The 22,853-nt window shown below is 38.8% G+C and overlaps 1 protein-coding gene across 1 annotated transcript in view; it reads right to left on the bottom strand.

Annotated features, from left to right (window-relative positions):
• slc13a1 (solute carrier family 13 member 1) overlaps nucleotides 1–22,853 on the bottom strand; it is a 96,467-nt gene that overhangs the window by 57,454 nt on the left and 16,160 nt on the right. The window contains exon 2 of the mRNA XM_008111238.3: nucleotides 5,961–6,085. Coding sequence (XP_008109445.3) covers nucleotides 5,961–6,059 — 99 coding nt within the window. The 5' untranslated portion in view covers nucleotides 6,060–6,085. The remainder of the gene's footprint in view (nucleotides 1–5,960; nucleotides 6,086–22,853) is intronic.

Genomic DNA, 22,853 nt, shown 5'->3' with positions numbered 1-22,853 from the left:
TATCTCATGAGAGTTTTTGGAAGGAGATGTGTGCATGGTACAATTTGATTCTGCAAAATGTTGTGAGACAGGTCCAAATCCATCCAAGAGATTAAAACAAGCATCTACTGGCTGATCTTATGCATATTTGCTCATTATGTTTAATAAGAGTTCCTAGGATATAACTCTCTATTAGTATCACACTTAAGAAAAGAAACACAACATATATCATACAATGAAGCAATGTTTCATATCATACAATGAAGCAATATTCAATTTCACAATGTTGGCAGACATGGAACTAGAACTGTTCTGACTCCTGCACATTCAACACTCGCTTCTATGGTTCCAAAGCATATTGTTGAAGTTGCTATTGCTTTCACTGCTACTTTTCTTTGGAATCATTGTCAGTACACTAAATCAATCTGGTTGAAGGCCAAAGTCACTACAAGTGTTCCACCCTTCCTTAAAGAGATGAGTAAGGTCTGTGCAGGTTCAGTAACTTTGACATTACTGTGCTGATTTGGAATTAATGTAATATATCCGTTAATGGAAAATCCACATCCAGCAGACACTCTTCTAGATCTATGCACTTGGCAGAGATGTAATTTTCACTGGATCACATTTTGAGCATGTGAGTGTCTAGCTGAGATGTCATGAAATGTCAGTGGAAAATTCCTATCTTGTTTTCAAATTAATTTTTATTCAGAGATAAGGGGGGAAATGGAAAAAACAAAAATAATACAAGTTTTTTCCCATAGTATGTAAAACTACAACTACTATGTCTAACACAACTATCTCTAAGACAGCCACTAACATAAAGCATACCTACACTAATAAACACTCTTTTTTTACTCCCTTTAGATAATGTTCCTACTTTTAGTAACACTCCTCTAATTCATCCAATAGTTGAAGTTTGTCCCATCTTTGCTGTAGAAAACTACAAGATAAGCCCCGATCTTTCTTCGAGTTAGTCAGGGATTTCTCTTTAATCACCATCATCAGTATGTCCATCTTAGCTAGTTCACAAATATTCATCAGCCATTCTTCTTGTGTTGGAATGACTGGTTCTGTGCATATATTGTAATAATTTTCCATGTTTTCTTTCCAGTTGATCATCCATCATCCCTAAATGAAAAAACCTTCTAGTTTCATCCTGATTTTAACCTTAACAATTTCTTCCAACATCTTATGTATCTGAGTTCAGTATTTCTGGCCCTTAGGATATAAAAGGGGAAATATTGATACAATATTATGCACCATTAAAGGAGTGGCCTCTAGCGGTTCCATTGCTGTGAAGGTGATGAACCCATGCTCGGCTTTATGCCCAATCCTCTCATAGCTCCTGTGTATTGTATGGTACCAAGACTCTCTCAGGCAGGCCCGTAGCCAAGATTTTGATTTGGAGGGGGGGGGGGGGTTGGGATTTTGGTTCGGGAGGGCTGAGTCTGGGTGAGAGAGGATCTACCCTAGCAAACCTTTGGTATCATTATCCCAATACCCCCATGCATATGGGATATATTGAGCATGGTGATCAGATCATGATATGAATAAACATAACAGTTTAAATAATAAATGTAAGGCCTTCTCGTGGACCACCCTGAGAATTTCGGGGGGAGGGAGGGCTGAAGCCCCTCAAGACCCCCTCTCCTCCCCCTCCCCCCGGCTACATGCCTGCTCTCAGGAATACGTCCCAGGTAGCATATGTACAATGTTGCACACTTGCAAGAGGTATGAGTAGAAACCAGGCCCTAGAACAGTGGTTCTCAGCCTGTGGGTCCCCAGATGTTTTGGCCTTCAACTCCCAGAAATCCTAACAGCTGGTAAACTGGCTGGGATTTCTGGGAGTTGTAGGCCAAAACACCCGGGCACCCATGGGTTGAGAACCACTGCACTAGAGCATCTGTTCACTTTAAATCCAGTTGCTGCTTCCTGCAGAATTCAGGGGTTTGTAGTTTAGGGAGGAGCCTTTAAACTGCTCAGCCTCACTAGACTACAAGCCCAAGAATTCTGCAGGAGGTAGTAACCGGATTTAAAGTGGATAGATGCTCTAGTGTGATGAAGTCCCAAGAGTGGATTCACCATCCCATGGCAACAGATCCACTGGTCACTCTTGCTACCTCATCAGAGGCACTGATTTGCTTGTTGTATGCTGCTTTCCTTTCATTTTTGCATGGAGCCCTTCATACGATGTACAGTCACTTCCATTTGGGCTCCATGCCAAAAAGGGAGAGGAAATAGTGCACACCGCTACTGTGGCAACACGGGAGCCTTCCCATGTTGCCTTCTCAGCAATGCAGGGAAGCCGGGCAGTGACACTTCCTCCCATGGGATGAGGGTCAAGGTAAGGTGGGCAATGCGGAGCATGGAGTGGTAGCTTCTCCAAGCCCCCCCACCGGAGCCCATGGATTCACCCCAATATGGGGCGAATCCATGGGCCTTTTTGATGTGGTCCTTGGTTAAAAAGTGTGCAGGTCCATTCTTGGCCAGAGCATATGATTTGGCACAATGAATCTTTTTGCCACTTTAGGTAAGCCTCCAGAAGCTACCTCACACTGTCAAATTCAACAGCCATAGAAAAAGCCCTTGAAAGAAATAAGGGACAATTGTTTGGAAAGGGTATTTCCTAGTTTACCACTCTGCTTTTCCAACTAGCTTATAAAAAAGCAACTTGGTTTATGGGAAAATTAGCAAGGCGATAAAAATGACCCTAGAATCTGCATGTGACCCACAAAGATCCATGTCATCAATCTATACTCTACAACTTTGTACAATGTATGACATTCGAGCAAATTGATTCATAGCATTATGCTTGATATGCCAATACTTGTTCCCAAAGCTGTAGTACACAGGAATCTCAAAAATGTTCTAGATGAGTTTGGGATTACAATTAGCAATTATTTACCTATTTCATATAATCATGAGTGAATGATTACAAAAGAAAAAGAGAATGTCAAAATGCAAGATGTTCTGACAATACAGATGATATCCATAACAAGCGTTAGCATCTTATCTAAGACATTTCTTCAAATGACACTACTTGTTTCTCTTTTCTTCTTAGGCAATGTAATTGTATATGAACATGGCTGTTTTGCATATTTTTTTAAAAAAAGAATTACAAGCAATAAAACTGTGAGACTAATACGTTTTTCTTGTTTACAATCTTATTGAAATGTATCCCTGTGTAAGAGACGGATAATATAGTTTCAGGCACAGAGAACGAACTATGCTCAATCTGTTATTCTAATGAGTAATCCTTCTGGCTACGCTTGCCTCTGTTATATAGCGTCTGTGCAATATGATCATTTGAGACGTTGATCAAATGGTGCGGGGTGGAATACTGGCTGAAAAAGCTTTCATACATAGATAATGTGTTTCCTTTTTGGCTTCCCAGAGATTTATTGATGACTTTAATCATAGCTGATACTGAGAATAAAAATCATCTTTATGGTTTTCACTCCATACTTCAGTCTCTTCTAAGGCCAACTTATCACAGAATTTTTTTTTGAGACTGAGAGTCTATGACTTGCCCAGAGCCACCCAGTAGGTTTTCATGTCTGATTGGGTTTCGAAACATGTTATCCAGAGTTGTAGTCTTAAAAAAATCAAATGATTATGTATGCCGGCTCTAATATACCAATTGGAAAAATTATCCAAGCTTATACACAAGACAAAGACAATCAGCTGTTTAGTGAGAAATTATCGGATCACAAATACTATTTGTGCTAGTGGAATGATCGTACATATAATCTTTTGGTGGTGATGGTGTGATAATGTTAAGGCCTAAATAGGGTGGGAACAATGCAGCCTTCCAATAATGTTGAACCCCAATTTCTAACTGCCTTATCCAGTACAGCCAATGGTGATAAATATTGCAGTCCAACTCTCCACAATTTCTGTCCTACCATTTCTAAACTGGTCTAAATTCATTTGCTAGTCCCAAACAGAATAGAAGCATTGAATCAAGTTCTGAATGGTAAGTGAAGATTTACGTACATCAGATTAATTCAATGAGTCTGTTCCAGTTATGACCAGACAGTAAATTAATATTTCTTTTTATCCCATTCCATATTCACATCCCCACTATAGTTTGTTACTATTATGCCCATTTTAAAGTTGATGCAAATAAGATTGAGAGTTGGCTTTTCTAGAGTTGATAATTAAATCCAATGTTGATTCAGCAATGAAATGAAATTTCATATCCAACAATTCTCATCCAGAGCATAGATTATGATAAATTCTAAGACATGAGGGTTCTATATGTGCTAAATGTCGAGTTTGTTTCCAAAAGGTACCAAATAAAATTGAAAAATGAGTTATAAGTGGCAGCACATTTTTGTCTAGAAGTAGAATATTATGTGCAGATCAAAACTATCAAAACATATCTCATCACTTTTTCATTGGGCTTGAACAATTGCATTTTATAGCAAAAGAATGCATATTGTAAACACTTTTTTTCAGTTCCTGTGAAATTTGTTCCAATAAATTTAATACCCTTTGGAAGCAAGCTCCGCCAGCAATATTTATGTCAAATAAAAGACATATACATTATTGGGAGCAAATGTTATAGAGATGAATTTTGGACCGAATTTTCAAGGAGGGATTAAACAGATCTACAACAAGCAAAGAACACAAATGCAGATTGATGGAAAACCAACAAAATCATGTAAAATATGGAAAGGAATCAGAAAAGGATGCCCTCTTTCAACAATGTTATTTGTATTGGTGAAAGATGTATCAAATAGAGCAATAAGAGCTGAAACTGATATTAAAGGAGTAAATATAAAAGGTCAATGTTATAAACTAAAAGCATTTGCAAATGATTTGATTATATTCTTAGAAGACCCTTTGCATACAGGTGGTAAGTTGAATTCCATCTTAAAGGAAGCACTTTAATTACCTCACCCTATAGGAATCCTGGAATTTGTAGTTTTAAGAGGTACTTGGCATTCTCAGCCACAGAGCTCTAGTGCCTCACCAAAGTACAAACCATATAATTTTATAGGACACAGCCATGTCAATTAAGTGGAGTGCCATAATTATGTTTTGGTAAAAGAGATCCAGATTTTTCTGGAATAAAAAACACTGAACCTGAGCAGAATCTTGGAGGGCTCCTAACTGAAGATGTAATAATCTAGAACTTCTTTAAAACTCCCATCAGCTTTCAGGAAGTTCAAGACTGTATGGTCTTTATTTGTGTGTAAGCATCATGGTTACAAAGCTACACAGTAAATTAAGACTCAACCTGCCTCATGCTCTCATCCTCACTTACTGGGAAGCAGTCATTGCCTTTGATTAGGGTCTGTTCTCCTGTCACTTGGAGGCAGAGGACTAGAGTTTCCATCTCCCCCGTGAGTGATTTCCAGTGTAACAGGAACTGGAAATCAATCTGGTGATTGTTTGTGTGTGGAAACAGTAATCAGCTGCTTCCCAAGTGACAGTGGAAAAGATCCTGTCAACTGCAGTGGCTGCTTCCCAATAAGGTAGATCAGTGGACTTTCACACCTCCTACACAGCCCTGTACTACTGGCTGTATAGGGATCATGAATACAAAACAGTCATAAATGCCCAACTCTGGTTGATACATTCATACTGCCATATAGGATCTGTCCAGAGTGTGATTTGTGGCTGTGATTTGTAGACGGTTATTTCTTTTTAGATTTCAAATGATCCAGATTCTAAGGGGAATAGCCTTTCCTGTAATTTGAACCCATCGCTCCAAGTCCTTGAACTTATGATTAGATGGCTGGATCATTGATCTGACCCATATATCTGACTTGAACAGCAAAGACCAATAGGCAGAGTCTATCAGTTTTATCAAGAACACACACACACACACCTCAATAATGTTTATTCATTTTATATCATATGATTTAAACAGGAGATCAATACAGCAAAAAAAAAAAAAACTGGAAACAGGGGATAGGGGCAGATGAAACATTTGGGATCATAATCATGCAAATCCCCAATGAGTCACTTACTTTGGTTCTGATGATGAGTGGCAATGGAAGTAGCAGAATGGGAGTAAAAAGAATGAGCAGGAACCGGCGATAGACCAAGAGTTTTCTAAGGATCGTCATTGCCCTAGGATGGTGGCTTAGTTTATCTGTGGAAAGAGTGAGCAACATCTTTTTTACCTTGGCCCTTAAATAGATGTGTCTGATTAATATTTCTCCAAACTATCACCTTTAGCCATTGCAACAGAGGCTCAAGTCAAACTGAGTTAAAAATAAATCTTGTCTTTTATTGTTTTAGTATATCTACATTAACATGTGAGATAAGAAGCATGTTCAACAGCAATCGAAGCCTCTGCATTTGTTCTTCCTTTAAGATAAGATATTTTCTGTCCTTATGGAGCTCATTTTATTATTATGTTCATCTAGGTTTTCTTTGCACACAAACTAGGTTCTTGAGAAATCAAGGCTTCTTCAACCTGTCCATAACTAAGTCTGGAGCGTTGTTGCTCTGATACTTTATTCAGATTTATTTATTTAAACAACTATGACTTAATACTTGTATCAAAAGGAGAAATAAACTGAACTAAACCAAAATGAAAATTAAGTAAAATACAAATGTAAAAAAAAACCCCAAATCTTTTTTACATTGAACCTTTAAAGTTTAAGTGTGTCCTTGAGTACATTAGCTCAAGCTGTGAAATGGATAATTTAGTGTTGTGTTGCCTGATATAACTTGATGCTGAATCAGCAATAAACGTTGTAACTTCTAGGATTTGCAAGAAAGAACCTATTGAGCTGCAGAGCATAGTGCAATGGCTTGAAACTGGGTTTCTTCTAAATCTGATTTATGTGAAAGTTGGGTATGGATTCTGTACAGTGGAACCAGTGGCCTTTTCACATTTTTGTTAACTTACAGATTCACATGGAAGCAATGTGCCTCTGTGGCTTTTTCATCTATGAAGTTGGACCTTGGTATTCATTGAGATTTAATTTCTGAATAATCCATGGATAACAAAATCCATGAATACTCAAGTCCATTTGTATATTGTAAAATGGTATCGCTTATAAAAATGGAAAAAATCAAAGTTTGATTATGAATTGTGTTGTTGTTTAAGAATATTTTCACGCCATGGATGTTTGAGATGTAGAATACGTGGATATGGAAGACTGACTATATTTTGTAGCATACCTGCTCTGGACACATCCTTGAAAAGCAAATAATTGCAGTTGAGCTACCTCTTGGGTGGATATTTCAAGAGACACATTACTTTCTTGTAAAGTTTTGAAAAAAAAGATTTTGGTTTCCTGGCACATACATATACAGAATTAAAATGCATGTCTATGAAAATGTAAACAACTCATCTTTAGTAATGTGCATTAAAATTGTATACATTGCAAAAATTGCATATGAAATCTATCTACCTATCATCTATCTATATCCAATAGGCATTATTCCAACACCAAACAAACTCAGGAAGAAAATGCCATTGAAACTCTGGGAAATACAATGTCCTTAGAATGGAAAGTGTTCCAATAGCCTCCAACAAACTACTCAGGATTAATGCTGATAGTTATGATTTACTATGTGTAGACTTTTAAACTGTGTCCTTAGCTGAAATCATGCACTCACTTAACTAGAATTAAATGACAGTGACCTTAACGGGGCCTCTTTATGAGTAGACACACAAATAATTGCATTGTAAATGAAAGTGAATTTGGAGTGTGCTTGCTAAATATAATGGCTCTATTCTATGACATGTGTAATTCAGGAAGAGATTTCACTGCTAGAGGATTTTAGTAAAGTGAATCAAACTGCAAATCACATGGCACTTAAAGTGATATCAAATTGCGCTAAACGTGTGATGAAGACAGGAGAGAAATTCATGATTAAGTAAGAAGAGGCAAATAATAAAATAATAATAACTTTATTTATATACCACTCTATCTCCACAACGGGACTCAAGACAGTTTCCAACATAGGTAAAGTATTCAATTGCCAACATAAAACATAGAACACAACCACAATAAAACATCAACATAATTATTATTTGAACTGGAAGAGGGGACAAAAGAGGTTGTATAGTATACTGTGTGAGGACAAGTCTACATGGGCCATGTATTGGTTTAGACGTCACTCTTGAACATCTTCAAGTCAGTATGAAGCAGCAATGCCCTAAGCTGGCCCTAAGTCAAAGGTTGTTTTCTTAAAATTACATTATGGACAGTTTTATCCAAAGGATTTCTGTTATCCACTTGTCTAGCATAGTATTTGTGCAGAATCATTATGTGTAGTAGTAGTAGCAGTAATATTTAAACACATGTTAGGCTTTAGCATGGAAGTTAGCAGCCAACATTTGGGTTGATTGAAAATAATATGGTCATGACTGACCCGTTGTACTTTAAGAGATCTTGTGTGTGTGTTTAGAATCAATTGATGGTTCTATTTCTACATGGGGAAAAACAAGATCAGGAAAGGTCTATTAAATTTCAACAATAAATTGAAAGTAACTACTGTATTTGGCTGACTTGTGTATCATACACAATCTGATCTAAAACTGTTGTTGGCTATCTTGACAGCTATGCTGGACATAACTGTCAAGATAGCCAACGGCAGCTGTAGTTTCGGTGAGTTGTGTATGATACTATGAAACCGCTCTGCCACTCAGTCATACACATCTCTGTGCCTAGGCTGCTAGAAATTCAATTTCATATGGTTTTAATCACATTTTTTCAGAATGTCCTCTGGTGTTCTCCCCTCAGCAAAAAAAGAAACCCAGCCACCCATACACACTTGAAAAATAATCTCTTAAACCTTGAAATCTGTTTTATAGAAGGGGAGCTTGTTTTGTTTTCAAGACAAACTGACACAGAAAGAGTAACTGCCTAATAAGGAGAATCAATCAAAAATAAGACAAAGAAAAGAAAAGAAAATTAAGTTTAGAACAGTTTTAAATAATTTAAGGAAACATCATTGCATTCCTATGCCACATCAGTCCAGTTCTGCACACAAGTGGGACAGAAATGCCTATGCAGAGCTAGAACGGTGTAAACAAGTCTTAAGAGAGAGGCTTGAGAGAAGCTGTTCTGGAAACCATGAAAAATGAATTTTCTATGCTCATTTCTACACTGCTGAGAAGACTATTCAACTATACAAGCACATTCAGCATTTCTAAGTGGAAACCCTTTATCTGCTAAATTCTTAAACACTGTCCAAGTCCCTAACCTAATGGATTTTAAGGTCCTTAGGCTTTCCATAATAATTTGTTCTAGAGTTTCAGGCATAGGCTGAGAAAGTCCAGAGGTACCAATAACGTCTATAATTCACTTTTCTAACCTGATCTGTTTACTGTGCAGGGAATGTGAAACATGCCAACCATGTTTGCCAGAGCTGATTTCTAAAAATGCTCACTTGGAAAGCAGGCATAATTCTAAAGGGTAACTGTGTAATCAGTTTTTGTTTGTAAAGGATGAGAATATTCTTCCACTTGGGTCTCCTTCCTGAAATGATTGCAATGTTGATTCATCTGCAAAGTTTGGAAAAGTTACTTTCGGATGCCAGAGCCCCCAGAATCTGCCAGCCAGCAGAGTAACTAGCCATTTTTATAGGGTGAACCTTTCCACTTATAACCCCTTTTAGACTAAGATTTTTTTACTTGACCAGAGGTATAAATAATAGGTATAAAAACAAACATTACTGATAATAAATCATTATTTGCAAAGATTGCTAAACAAGCTGATTTTCTTTGTTATGGAGTACAGCTGAAGCATTTTATGTAAGGTCCACTGTAAACACTTCATGTTGTTGTTAACAGATTTGTGTAAATGGGAGGTGTTCAGAAATATTTTACTGTTGCCAATGTTTTGTGACCCCAACATTAAGCTAAGAGGACCCCATTTGGAGTTGGGACCCACAGTTTAAGAAGTACTGCTTTATACTAGAGCAGTCTTTATTTTCTGAATCGTAGCAGTTCTGGGGATGAGACGGGTGACCTCATCAGACAGGGCAAATTTGCCTGTCGTACATCTCTTACTCTCTCCTTTTGCCATGGAGACCATGATGCACATCTACTTCTGGCCAGGTTCCATGGTGAAAGGGGAGTGCTAGTGGTGTATGCCACCACAGTGGCAACACAGGAAGCTTTCTGTGTTGCCTTTGCTAGAATGGGAGGACAGCAAGTGGCAGATGCTTCCCCCATGGGATGAGGCCAGTAGTAAGTCAGGCAATGCAGGGTATGGGGCTCTGTCCCCCCACCGGGACCCAATCGATTTGCCACGATGCATGTTGAATCCATCACTTAAGGTGAAAAGGTCCTGGGGGGGGGGGGGTATCATGTGCCAAAAACGGCAGTGCTGATCCAAAGTGGGGTACTCTAGATTCATGCTGCTGCAGTTTGCTGGGCTGGTGGGTTTCCATACTGCATGGCAGTGAGCTGGGTTGGTAACTGGATGACATTCACACAGCACAATGGTACTGGAGCTATTTGGCACTACCAGACTTCACCATTACCTTCCTTCTATCATTCTTGGCTTACCCTGTCTGCCATTGTGAAACAGCTGAAGACATGGCTATTTCAGTGTGCGTTTGATTAGTTCGCCAATATGATAGATCCTTTCATCGAGACATTACTTCTTAGCACTTTAATCCCTTCCTACCTTACCTTATCCCATATTATCCCAGTTGACTCTCTGACACTTGTTTATGCACTTTATTAAAGTTTTGGATATTGTGTTTTATATGCCCAACCACTTTTATCTCCAGTGGCTGATGCTGTATTATTACTCATTTGTTCTGATTTTATGTGTTTTATTGTATTTTTAAAATGTTTAAATTGTTTATTTTATTTGATTTATGTTTATAAATGTTTATTACTGTTTTTGTTTTGATATTCGTTGTAATTGCTTTATTCTGTTTTGTTTTGGGCATCGCCCCATGTTAGCCTCCCCGAGTCCCTTCGGGGAGATGGTGGCAGGATAGAAAAATAAAGAAGTTGTTGTTATTATTATTATTATTATTATTATTATTATTATTATTATTATTATTATTATTATTACCATCAAGCACAAAACTGGTAGTGGTGGTTGCTCATTGCATGTAGTGTTGCTAGCTGAAGCAATGAAGCAATGAGAGACAAGGGATTGGGAAAAGGAGGAATTGCTCCTTGCTTTCCCTGCTCCCTTCTCTGATTGCTTCATTCTTTGACTTAGCATCACTATGTGCAACAAACAATGCCCACTGCCAGTTTCATGTCCAATGGTCATCACTAAGCCCAGGATGACAAGGAGAGGGTAAGTGCCATCCCCTGTCCCTGGGCTGCCCAAGCACAGGGAAAGTTGGATTGCTATGTGAACAGCAGTGGACACTTCTGAATATAAAGCAGCACAAACGTTCACACTGTCACAAAGTAGACCACAACTTTTTAAAATGCAAGTCAAGGTCTCAATGAGGTGAATGGACCCTGAGCATCATATGGATAATATAGAGTCCATTTCCCCCTGCACTGATTTATTTGGCCCCGGAGTAAATTATTTCCTTCAGGAGAAACATATGTCCCACCATGTCATGAGCATTTAGCAACACCTTTACTGCTATAGCTTCCCCAGCATTCTTCCTTGTTACTACTATGCCTGCTGCAATTTTTCTCTTCACATTGTTACAACTCCCTGTACCAGCATAGCATAGTTATTCTGACCAATAGAATATTGATTTTCCATTTCAGTTCCGGCCTCTCCTCTGAAAGTGCAGGAGGAGTTTCAGGAAGTGGAGAGAAGAGGACACACCTTAGAAATTCCATGTGCAAAAACTGTGCCTGACCTCATATTACATGTAAATTTCCCAGCAACCTTTAAACCCGAACTGGCAAATCTTGAAGAACTGAAAGTTGTTTTCAAATGCCACCCTACTGAGTTAGCTTGCTTCAGCTTGCCAGTCTGTGTTTCTTGTTTGAGCAATTCTCCTCACTGCGATCATATATTGCAGAATCAGCTTTGTTGCAGTCATCAAACTTTGGCTCAGCCTGCCAGTAACTCAGATTTTAATTACTCTACAGCCATGTACCCTCATTGACCCAGGTGCCTGTTGCTCTTTGCCAGCCATAGCAGCTGCCATAATTCTCTTGTTTACTGCTGAACGTCCCATGCTCCTCATCTCTGAGAAGAAAATGTACTCCACTGAGGGACTATGAAACAGTGGGTTTTAAAAAAGAATTAATTAATCGGATTAATTGACCATTTCATCCAGTATGACCATTTACCTGCAATGCAATAGTTCCCCTTTCCGCCAGTGTCTGTAAGATTAATAAAAAAAATGTTGTTGACCTGATTGGCATTGAATAATCAAGGACAAAAATCAACATTTCACAATACATCTGTAACTATCTTTTTACTCATCCCAAATTCTTAATGGGGTTTAAAGTGTGTGTGTGTGTGGATATATATATATATATATATATATATATATATATATATATATATACACACACACACACACACGCACACACACACGCACACGCACACGCACACACACACACACACACAGTAGTGTCTCGCTTATCCGGGCCGGCAGAACGTTGGATAAGTGAATATGTTCAATAATAAGAAGAGATTAAGGAAAAGCCTATTAAACATTAAATTAGGTTATGATTTTACAAATTAAGCACCAAAACATCATGTTATACAACAAATTTGACAGAAAAAGTAGTTCAATACACAGTAATGCTATGTAGTAATTACTGTATTTGCTAATTTAGCACCAAAATATCATGATGTATTGAAAACATTGATTACAAAAATGCGTTGGATAATCCAGAACGTTGGATAAGTGAGACTCTATATATATATTGTTGAGTTTTATGTCTGCACAGATAAGCAATATACAAAAGCCCAAGAACTGTATCACAAGTCATACCCAAAGATTCATTTTATGGCAGAACTATTTAGTTGTACTTGTATTGCATTTCTATCCCATTTATAGATATATACATATTTTAAAAAGGCACTCAAGGCACTACAAACTTAGCAATACAGATAATTCAAAAGATCATCAAAATAATTTAAATAATAAAACTGTCAACATCTACTAATTAATAAGCATCAAAACAGTTTTGAAGGCCAATTAGAAGAGATGGGTCTTCACAGCTTGAAAATGAGATTGATGTGGGCAATTGGGCAGCTCTGTGGATCGCTATTTCTCTTGGTTCAGCTCCCAAGCTCCCTATACTTCCCAAGCCCCCATCACCACCCATAAATATAGTTCATAAAATAGAAAATTGTGTCCCTAGTATCCTTCTCAAGGAATAGGTCTTCGTTTTAAAGCTCCTCAAATAACATTTTCATGTATTTAGAACCTCAGTCGGCATCTTTCATAAACAGAATAGTTCTAAAGGCCACTTTCAGATTTGAACAAATCGGAGGTTGTCATAGAAATGTTGTGGGGGATTGTAGGATATGGGGTGGCACCTTGACTTTCTGGAGCTGATATGACACTTATAGTCATGTCTCACAGACTGATTTCCCTACCAATAGTTGTAATTAATCTTCTTTCCAAAATTCTCTCAGCTGTGAATTAGAACATTAGGCACTCTCCAGATGTTCTCTGAATATTCAAACATGAGCCAGATAGTTACTGAATATTTCATACCAATAGCACAGGTGATGATCACTTGGTTCATTATTTTATTTGAATATAAGTATAACAATACTAATATAACATTGTAAATCATTCTTCTCTTTGTCCACTTAGAATAGTGTGAGGGGGAATCAGGGAAATGTTTGCTGACTTCAATCTCTTTGTTGCCTTACCAGAAGACACATGTTGGAGGGCAAATATTTGCAGAAGCTAGTCTGCTAAGCCACCATAGCTTCCCTGCAAAATTTGAAACTCTGCTTTTGAGCCTACAAGTCATATTATTTAGTTTGGAAAGCAGGAAACATGTTTTCTCAGTAGTAGCCACTCAAATGTGGAACAAATCAAGATTTGCTTGGCCCCCAAGGCATTCAAGAAGACCTTGAAAATTGATACCTCTTAAAACAATTGTTGCTTGTGTGAGCTATGCCATTTTCCTCTATTAGGACTTTATCACATTGAGGTCCTAAAGCCGGGTGACAGTGGGGGAATCCGTGGGGCAGCGGAGGAAACCGTTGCTCCATTCCCCACATCGCCCCTTTCCTCATGATATGGCTTCCTCATGTGCTAACCTCAGTTTTGAAGGCCTCATGAGTGAGGCAAGTTGGGAATCATGCAAGGCTGACAAGTTTGCCAACCTCGGTCTGATGGAAGGATGTGATTTCTCCAATGATCTCATTTATGCTGTCTGCCTCCTTGACATGTTATGTTTGTGCAATTGGGTGCATTGCATTTGAGGGGAAATCCATTGTTTGCAATGTCCACCTTGATAATTAAGGTGTGCATTACATTTGATGGCACATTATTCTTGAGTAAATTCAATACTTAATGTTTGCAAGTGTTGTTTGTGAGGATCTGATTTATCTCCTTATTCCAGCATTCTATTCACACAGTGGCCAACAAGATGGGAAGATCCACTTGGCAGGATTATTAGAATAATATCAACTTTCTACAATGACTCTTATTCAGAACAAAGCTAGGCCATGTTGGCTGAAGGAGTTGGGGAGTGGTGGTCCAAACAAGTGATTTTCCCAAGCTCTGATTCAGAGGCCCATTTCCATTCATATTTCACTGAGCACTAGCCTTTATAACTAGTAACCATTGAAAATTCTATCCTTCTCTTGGTTAGTTCCAATTAAGCTGACTCATCATCAGTTCAGTTGTTGACTTTAAATCAACATGTAAACAAATCCCACTGGTACTCTACTCACACTAGAATTCAGGCTAGTATTCTAGTGTTCCAAGAGAAGAATATTTGTCCTAAACTGTATCATTTTGTACATGCAGTCAGGTGAACAAAATATCTGAAAATAAAGACATCATTGACTTCAAACTAATTTTATTAAATCATCAGACTTATCCTCTGGGTACCAAAAGTTACCAACAGGTAATGAAAATATCTTCACTGAAGCACTAAACAATGCTTCTGCCCCATGAGATTTTAGGTTTGCTTCTAAAGTTAGATTCCTATTAGACTGGTGATATGAAAAATCTAATGGGCTGTCTGTTACAATTCAAGCTATTGTGCAAACGAGTAAGCAGTGAAAGGGGAAAATCTTGCTTATACAAATCAGAGATGGTGTTTTTGTTCATGCTGCACCCTTCCTCCCTGTAGAGCTGTTTTTACTTGCTGTCAAAATAAATGAACTCAGCACTATATTGTATAACAGGCCTCTCTGCATAATTTTGATATAGTACTATTCATTTGGAATGTCAACATGGGAAGGAAAACAAATGGATTCCTTTCTTTACTGTGTCTCAGTCCTTGAAACCTGGGGAGGATTATTTATTATTATATGATCTGTGATCATGGGGACTACAACCAAGGAATAAAAAGGGGGAACTGTGCAAAAGGTTGCAAATAAAGATTTCATAGATTGGTTCTGACATGGGTATCATACTGCAGACATGTTGCATCCTAGGACTAAGGTTAAATGATGCCTGTGCAAGCAAAGATCATAGTCTCAGTCTCGATGTACCTGATCTTTGTGTATTCACTCAAATAAATGATCTTATGCTACACCTCATGTGATTCAATCATGAATAGAGTGAGAAAATTGCCTTAGGCAGTTCATACTAGGGAGGGGTCATAACAAAGATAACTGAAATTGCCACAAAGTGTGGCGATTCTGGCAGTGCACATTTGGAGCATGGGGAAACAGTTGCCCCATGCCCCACATCACCCAACTCACTCAAGTCACAAACCCATGGGGAAACGTAACTACCTGGCTTCCCCCCATTGTTCCTGACAGAACACGGGGAACCTCCCATGTTGCTGCAGTGGCGGTGAACTCCACTTTGCCTTTCCTGTACCTGTGGGAAATATAATAGGAGCCAGCAGGCTCCATGCTTAAAGGTAAGATGAAGTGGAGCATGTCGCCTATTCTGCTCCCATTTGATGAGGTCACTACTGACTTCCTGCCTTTGTCTTCTGCTGGTGGAAGGAGTATACCACACAATCTCTCATGAGTCTCCTAAACTAGCATTGTCTCTCTTGTGATTTGAAGTTGGGTTTCTTTCGCTGCTGAGGTTCCAACTGCCAGGCCCAGCAGCTTCAGTAAATGGAATAAAGATGGTGACCACACCTGGAATACTGTGTCCAATTTTGGGCACCGCAGTTGAAGGGAGATGTTGACAAGCTGGAAAGCGTCCAGAGGAGGGCGACTAAAATGATTAAGGGTCTGGAGAACAAGCCCTATGAGGAACGGCTTAAAGAGCTGGGCATGTTTAGCCTGCAGAAGAGAAGGCTGAGAGGAGACATGATAGCCATGTACAAATACATGAAGGGAAGTCACAGGGAGGAGGGAGCAAGCTTGTTTTCTGCTGCCCTGCAGACTAGGACCCGGAACAATGGCTTCAAACTACAGGAAAGGAGATTCCACCTGAACATCAGGAAGAACTTCCTCACTGTGAGGGCTGTTCGACAGTGGAACTCTCTGCCCCGGACTGTGGTGGAGGCTCTTTCTTTGGAGGCTTTTAAGCAGAGGCTGGATGGCCATCTGTCGGGGGTGCTTTGAATGCAATTTCCTGCTTCTTAGCAGAGGGTTGGACTGGATGGCCCATGAGGTCTCTTCCAACTCTACTATTCTATGATTCTATGATTCAATGATTCTACATCTTACTTTCACTTTGAGCAGTAAAATCTGCATGTGCAGTTGTGCAGACACAATCAGGAACCCTAGTTTTTGCATCACATGGCTTTTGCAATCATTATTCACCCATGAACAATGGCAGTGAAACTGGCAATCTCGGCCATCCAATCAGGGATGGGATGCAAATATATAGGTTTCCATATGACTCACTTCCCAGAACAAGCATGGGATACAAACTTCTGGGCAACCTCCTGCCTGTTCTTTTTTCCCTTCTTCTGCATATGGTCTGTGCTGCTGGTGGTTTTATTCCTGCTTTCTGCTGGTATTTTCATTATGTATTGTTTTATTTCCACTCTTTTTCTTTGCATTTCTCATTTCTAATGTGCCTATGCATTATTCAAAGTGATGTGGTTATCAGGCAGTCTAAAAGGATTAAGTAAACAAAACAAGCACCAAATCACTGATAACAAGTATCTGTATTCAAGAGAACTGAAACTAATTTGGAATTATATTGACCTCTCTAATTATGTTTTTTTTTCTTCCTGGAAACCACGCCTATTTTAAAAGTTTTGTCATATTGTGTGGCAGGTCTTGACTTCCAGTTGTTCTGCTTTGAACACATTCAAATTGCCCCAGTTTAGAAGATCACAGCCAAATCTCTTTATCAACCATATGCCTTTAGCTAATTATGCATTATACAATCTCTGCTCCTCTCTTTCTCTCTCTCTCAAATACGTGTCTAAAATAAAAAAGTACATCAGTTACAAGAAATACCAGATATAAAACATGACTATAGGAAATCAACACAGTAGAACTTGTAAAACGAACAAACAAATATCCTAACAATAACTAAGACTCATGACACTATAACAGACTTTATTTTGGCCGCAGTCCCAAATTTGAGAGCAGGAAAAAAAAAACGGATCTTCTCAATACCTCTAGGTTCAATGCTACTACTGTAGAGAAGGCTAAGTTATTTATGTTTATTTGTTAATTATATTTCCATTCTGCCCTGCATCTGAACAGGCAGAGTAAAGCAAACAATACCACTGTATGACAATTTAAAGCAATTTAAAATAATGCAATAAAAGCAATCAGTGATCAAATTTATAATTATTAGTCCGTTTTATTACACTGACACGATAAATATTGACATGATAAATAAACTTTATTACAGATCAGACAGATAAGACACTGATTGATTTACCCAATAAAATCAAACCTACAATGTAAGAGATGCCCATCCCAACCAAAGTTGTGACCATTTGACCCAAAACATATGGGCAAACAGCAGAATTTAACTTGGTGCTGAAATGCGGTCAGTATTGTTGCCAATAAGGCCTCCAAGGTATACGTCTATGAAGGTCTTTTCTGTCTCCTTGCAATATAGTGTAGTGTTCCCAGGAATAGAAGAGAGAACAACCCTTTCAGCAGATCTTCATATCTGGGCAGATTGAGATAGGGAGAGGTGTTAACTTGGAAATTTATGTCCCAAGCTGTTTGAGGCTTTGAAAGTTATCAACCAGAAACTTACAGAAGAATATGAGGAACCACCATCGGCAGCAACAGGGTCAAGATCCTACTATGAGGTTAGGAAAAGTGCAATTGCTCTGGATATGAAGCACAAGTTATATTTATTATTTATTGCTTAGTAAAATATTTATATTTCACACTGTATCATAAGAACTCAGGGCAATGCATAAGTGCGTGAAAGAATAAAAATAATTTTGACAGACCTGTGGTGTAACTGATTTGAGCATTGGACTATAGCTCTGGAGACCATGGCTCAAATCTCTGCTCAGCCATAGAAAACTGGGAGAGCCTGGGAAAGTCATAGTTTTTCAGCTTCAGGGGGAGGCAAAGCAAACCCCCTCTGAACAATTCTTGCAACCCCCCCCCCCCCCAAAAAAAAAAAAAAAACCCTGTGACCAGTTTATTTCAAGATCATCATACGTCAGAAACATCTTGAAGGCACACAACAGCAACAGCATACTAAACAATTTGTCAAGTTCAGATGTTCCCCACAGTTTTTAAAAAGGTTTTTGAAACTCAAAACTGTATTACATTAAAGCAGGTGCTTGTATTTGCTCCTGAAAACTAGCACAGATGCCAATTGTATTTCTAAAACGGGAGATTTCACATCCAGGGTGACACAGGTGATAAAACGCTTGCCTATGACCTGCCATAGTGGGGCCATGATGAAAGTTTGAAAGCATGAAATGCAAGTAGATCAATCGGTACTGCGTTGGCAAAAAGATAAAACAGTGCCCCATGCAAATATGCAGACATGCCGGCAACAGGATCTGAGATGTCTATGGACAAAAGGCTCATTGGCATGGAAAAATGGAACAAGAGCACAGCCCCAGGGTCGGAGTTGAGCATCGCCTCTAGGTACTGGAGATGATAAAGAGGAAGGCCTTTACCTTTGTTTGTGTGTTGTATGTCATTGTTAACTGTGTAAAAAGGCACTGAATGTTTGTCTTATACGTTTATACTGTAATCCGCTCCGAGTCTCTCCAGGAGATAAAGTGGAAGCATGAAATGCAAGTAGATCAATCGGTACTGCGTTGGCAAAAAGATAAAACAGTGCCCCATGCAAATATGCAGACATGCCGGCAACAGGATCTGAGATGTCTATGGACAAAAGGCTCATTGGCATGGAAAAATGGAACAAGAGCACAGCCCCAGGGTCGGAGTTGAGCATCGCCTCTAGGTACTGGAGATGATAAAGAGGAAGGCCTTTACCTTTGTTTGTGTGTTGTATGTCATTGTTAACTGTGTAAAAAGGCACTGAATGTTTGTCTTATACGTTTATACTGTAATCCGCTCTGAGTCTCTCCAGGAGATAAAGTGGAATATAACTAAAAGTGTATTATTATTATTATTTTATTATGACACAGCAAACAAGATAGATATGCTGGATTTCGTATCACAAAATCACAAGTCGAACACTTCCCAAGTGTCTAGGACTGTGTGATGTATTTTCGGATGATGCGTGCAGATCCCAGTAGGGTGGCCTTTTGCAGCTGGCAGATCGTGATTTTGTCAATGTCTGTTTTTTCCAAATGCCGGCTGAGATCTTTTGGCATGGCACCCAATGTGCCGATCACCACCGGGACCACCTGCACTGGTTTTTGTCAGAGTCTGAAGTTCAATCTTGAGGTCCTGATAGCTGCTGAATTTTTCCTGTTGTTTTTCGTCAATGCGACTGTCACCTGGGATGGTGACATCAATGATCCAAACCTTTTTCTTTTCCACAACTGTGATGTCTGGTGTGTTGTGTTCCAGAACTTCGTCAGTCTGGGTTTGGAAGTCCCACAGTATCTTTGCGTGCTCATTTTCAAATACTTTTGCAGGTTTGTGATCCCACCAGTTCTTTACTGCTGGGAGGTGGTACTTGAGGCATAAGTTCCAATGGATTATTTGGGCCACATGGTTGTGCCTCTGTTTGTAGTCTGTCTGTGCGATTTATTATTATTATTATTATTATTATTATTATTATTATTATTATTATTACTATTATTATAGTGTGATGACTCCATTGGTGGAAGGCTATTCCCACAGTGCTCAATCCTCAAAGCAGGTATATTTATACAGTACCTCTATATTATGTGATTGTGATTACTTTTATTTCCCCCACCCACCAAGGATTGTACATTTAATATACCAAAAATAGAATAAGACTCTTCTTTTGTCTAGGAATGAGTTCTTTGAGGGAGACCATCTCCATAAAAGCTTGCATGCTTTAGGAGACACTGCTAAAATAAGGAATTGCACCTGAACCAAAACTGGGTAGGGTCACTGATTAATTTGTTATCCCATTTTTTTCAACTGTTTTCAAGTTGTCCCTTTTATTTCTCCTTCTCTCGCATTCTCTGTTTGTCTTCATCTTACTTCCACTGCTGCAAACTGAGTTCCAAATGAAAAAGTAGTTTGCACGTAGCAGGGGGAGAGGAAAGGCAGAATCTTGCACTTCCCAATAGAATTCATAAAAGCAAGCTACTGTAATCTCTGATAGCTTGTCTATTCTTTATTAAGAACCTTTGCCATCTTGATCACAATCTGATGTTGATTGAAAACAATTTTTTCAACTTTTATCTGCGAAATGTATGCCAAGTATATGGCTTGATTTCAAGTGGGGAAGAAAAAAAAAACACTTCTAAAACTAGTTTGTTGATAGGAATCAAAATAGCTGCCCACAGTTCTGCCTTATCCTTGAAGTGTGGCTTGAAAATCTGCGTTTCAGATTTTACCACATTTCTCAATGCTTCTAGATAGAAATACAATTTTACCATATATAAGTAAGGTCCCGATCTAGCTTTCATCTGATATGTTTATTGTTTCGGTGCTGGAATTTTAATTAGCTCAATAATTGTTCTGGAAGAGATAATTTAGCCATGCAAATTCCAAGTCTCCCACCATTTGAAAATGATCCATCTTAATGAAGCCTTTCCTTCCTCAGAAATATGAAAATAGGGCCAGGATTTTGTCTTCTTGTAAGCTGTCATAGAAACTAGACACCCAGAGTTGTCTTCAAAAAGGATAAAGAGCTCCTCTTTATTTTGTATATACAATATATATGTGGATGGAAATGTTCAACATATGCTATGGAAGTGGAGAAATACTGTGGCTGGTGTTAAGTATGAAAGGGAGTTTGTTTGGATGGGAAATCTGGGTCCTATGGTGTGGATGCTATCTCCCAGCCTCAGGGCAAAAGGAGAAATCTCAAGGCAAGCATGCTGAGCTGAAAAGAGTTTATTTCTAATGGCCTGGTCGTCCTCCCCCCCCCCCCCCCGACACACACACACAGAAACACACACACAAAAGAAAGATTTAGGCTGCTTCAGACTCTGCATGGCCTCCTTATGCCCTGGCTCTCTTTTTTACCTGTGGAGCAGTCAGTGAATAAACATACTGAGCTGACTTATTTGCTGCTTCGGGAGTCATTGAATGTGATGTGCTGCTACTGTATTTCCCCGAAAATAAGACACTGTCTTATATTTATTTTTCCTCAAGAAGACACACTATGGTTTATTTTCAGGGAATGTCTTATTTTTTATTAAGCATGGTACAACAATCTGCATTCATTCAAATATAGTTAAGTCTTCTGGAAAATCGCCATAACTCTCCAAACCTGGAATTCCATTCTGAATTTCTCACAGCTCCATTTCCTTTAGAACCATTGGCCCCAATTTTTCATGTCGAGCAATAGAGCTCTTATTAAATGAGCAGCTGTTATCCATGTAACCTGCTTGGAGTGCATTGGCAACAACACTGTCAGTCATTTTTTCCCCATGAATTCTTGACCCAAATCACGGTCTCTTGCAGGCTAGGTTTTACAAAGTTTCCACACTGATTTCTTGTCATTTTATTTTCAATGTAGTTATTAATTTCCATATGCAAATGGTCTTGCAGCATGCACAGAACAACCAGGACCTGACAAGGGGAGCCAACCTTGTACACTGCATTGCCACGCCTAACCCTCTTATTTTCAGAGTATGGCTTATATTGCGCAAATGCTTAGAAATCCTGCTATGGCTTATTTTATGGGTATATCTTATTTTCGGGGAAACACGGTACTTGGTGGATTTTCTTCAACAGTTTTCTTCTAAACTTCCTCAATATCTTTCTTCATTGTCTTTTTAATAGCAATTGATATCTCTCTTTTTTAATTCTTTTAATTTATTTCTCTTTTTCCCACCATTTTTTCCTCAGAAATTGTCCTGCCTTGTCTTGCAAGAACAGCCTTAAGACACTGTGGTGAGTAAATGAAAACTGCTTTACTTCAGCAAAACATAAAGTACAACACACTCAGTGTAATAATGCAAAAGAAAGCAAGGAAGTCTTCGGGCAAATGCAGTTCTTAGTCTCTGATACAGTCCCAAATCAAATAGCAGTCTTACTTCAGACAAAGAAATAGCAATAAATCCAGGTGAAGTCTCGGATCAGGCACACAGAGAGTGAAGGCATTAGTGTCAGTTTGTTACCAGCAAGAGTTGGCTGCACCTGCTTCTGCTTTATAGCTCTGAGTCCCCACACAGCTGCTAGGGAAGTTCCTAATTACTCAGCTGCATCTCTGGCAGCTTATCTAACTGAATGACATCTCTGCTCTGTTTCCTTTTGCCTTTCCTGAAAAGTGGGTACTTGAAAAATTTCCTCAGATTCCAACTCACCCTCAGATTCATTAACTCTTTCCTGCTCCCC

This window comes from Anolis carolinensis, chromosome 5 (assembly GCF_035594765.1).
Source record: "Anolis carolinensis isolate JA03-04 chromosome 5, rAnoCar3.1.pri, whole genome shotgun sequence".
NCBI lineage: Eukaryota > Metazoa > Chordata > Lepidosauria > Squamata > Dactyloidae > Anolis > Anolis carolinensis.
The sequence above is the reverse complement of the archived record's forward strand: the minus strand, read 5'-3'. Positions and strand labels throughout refer to the sequence as shown.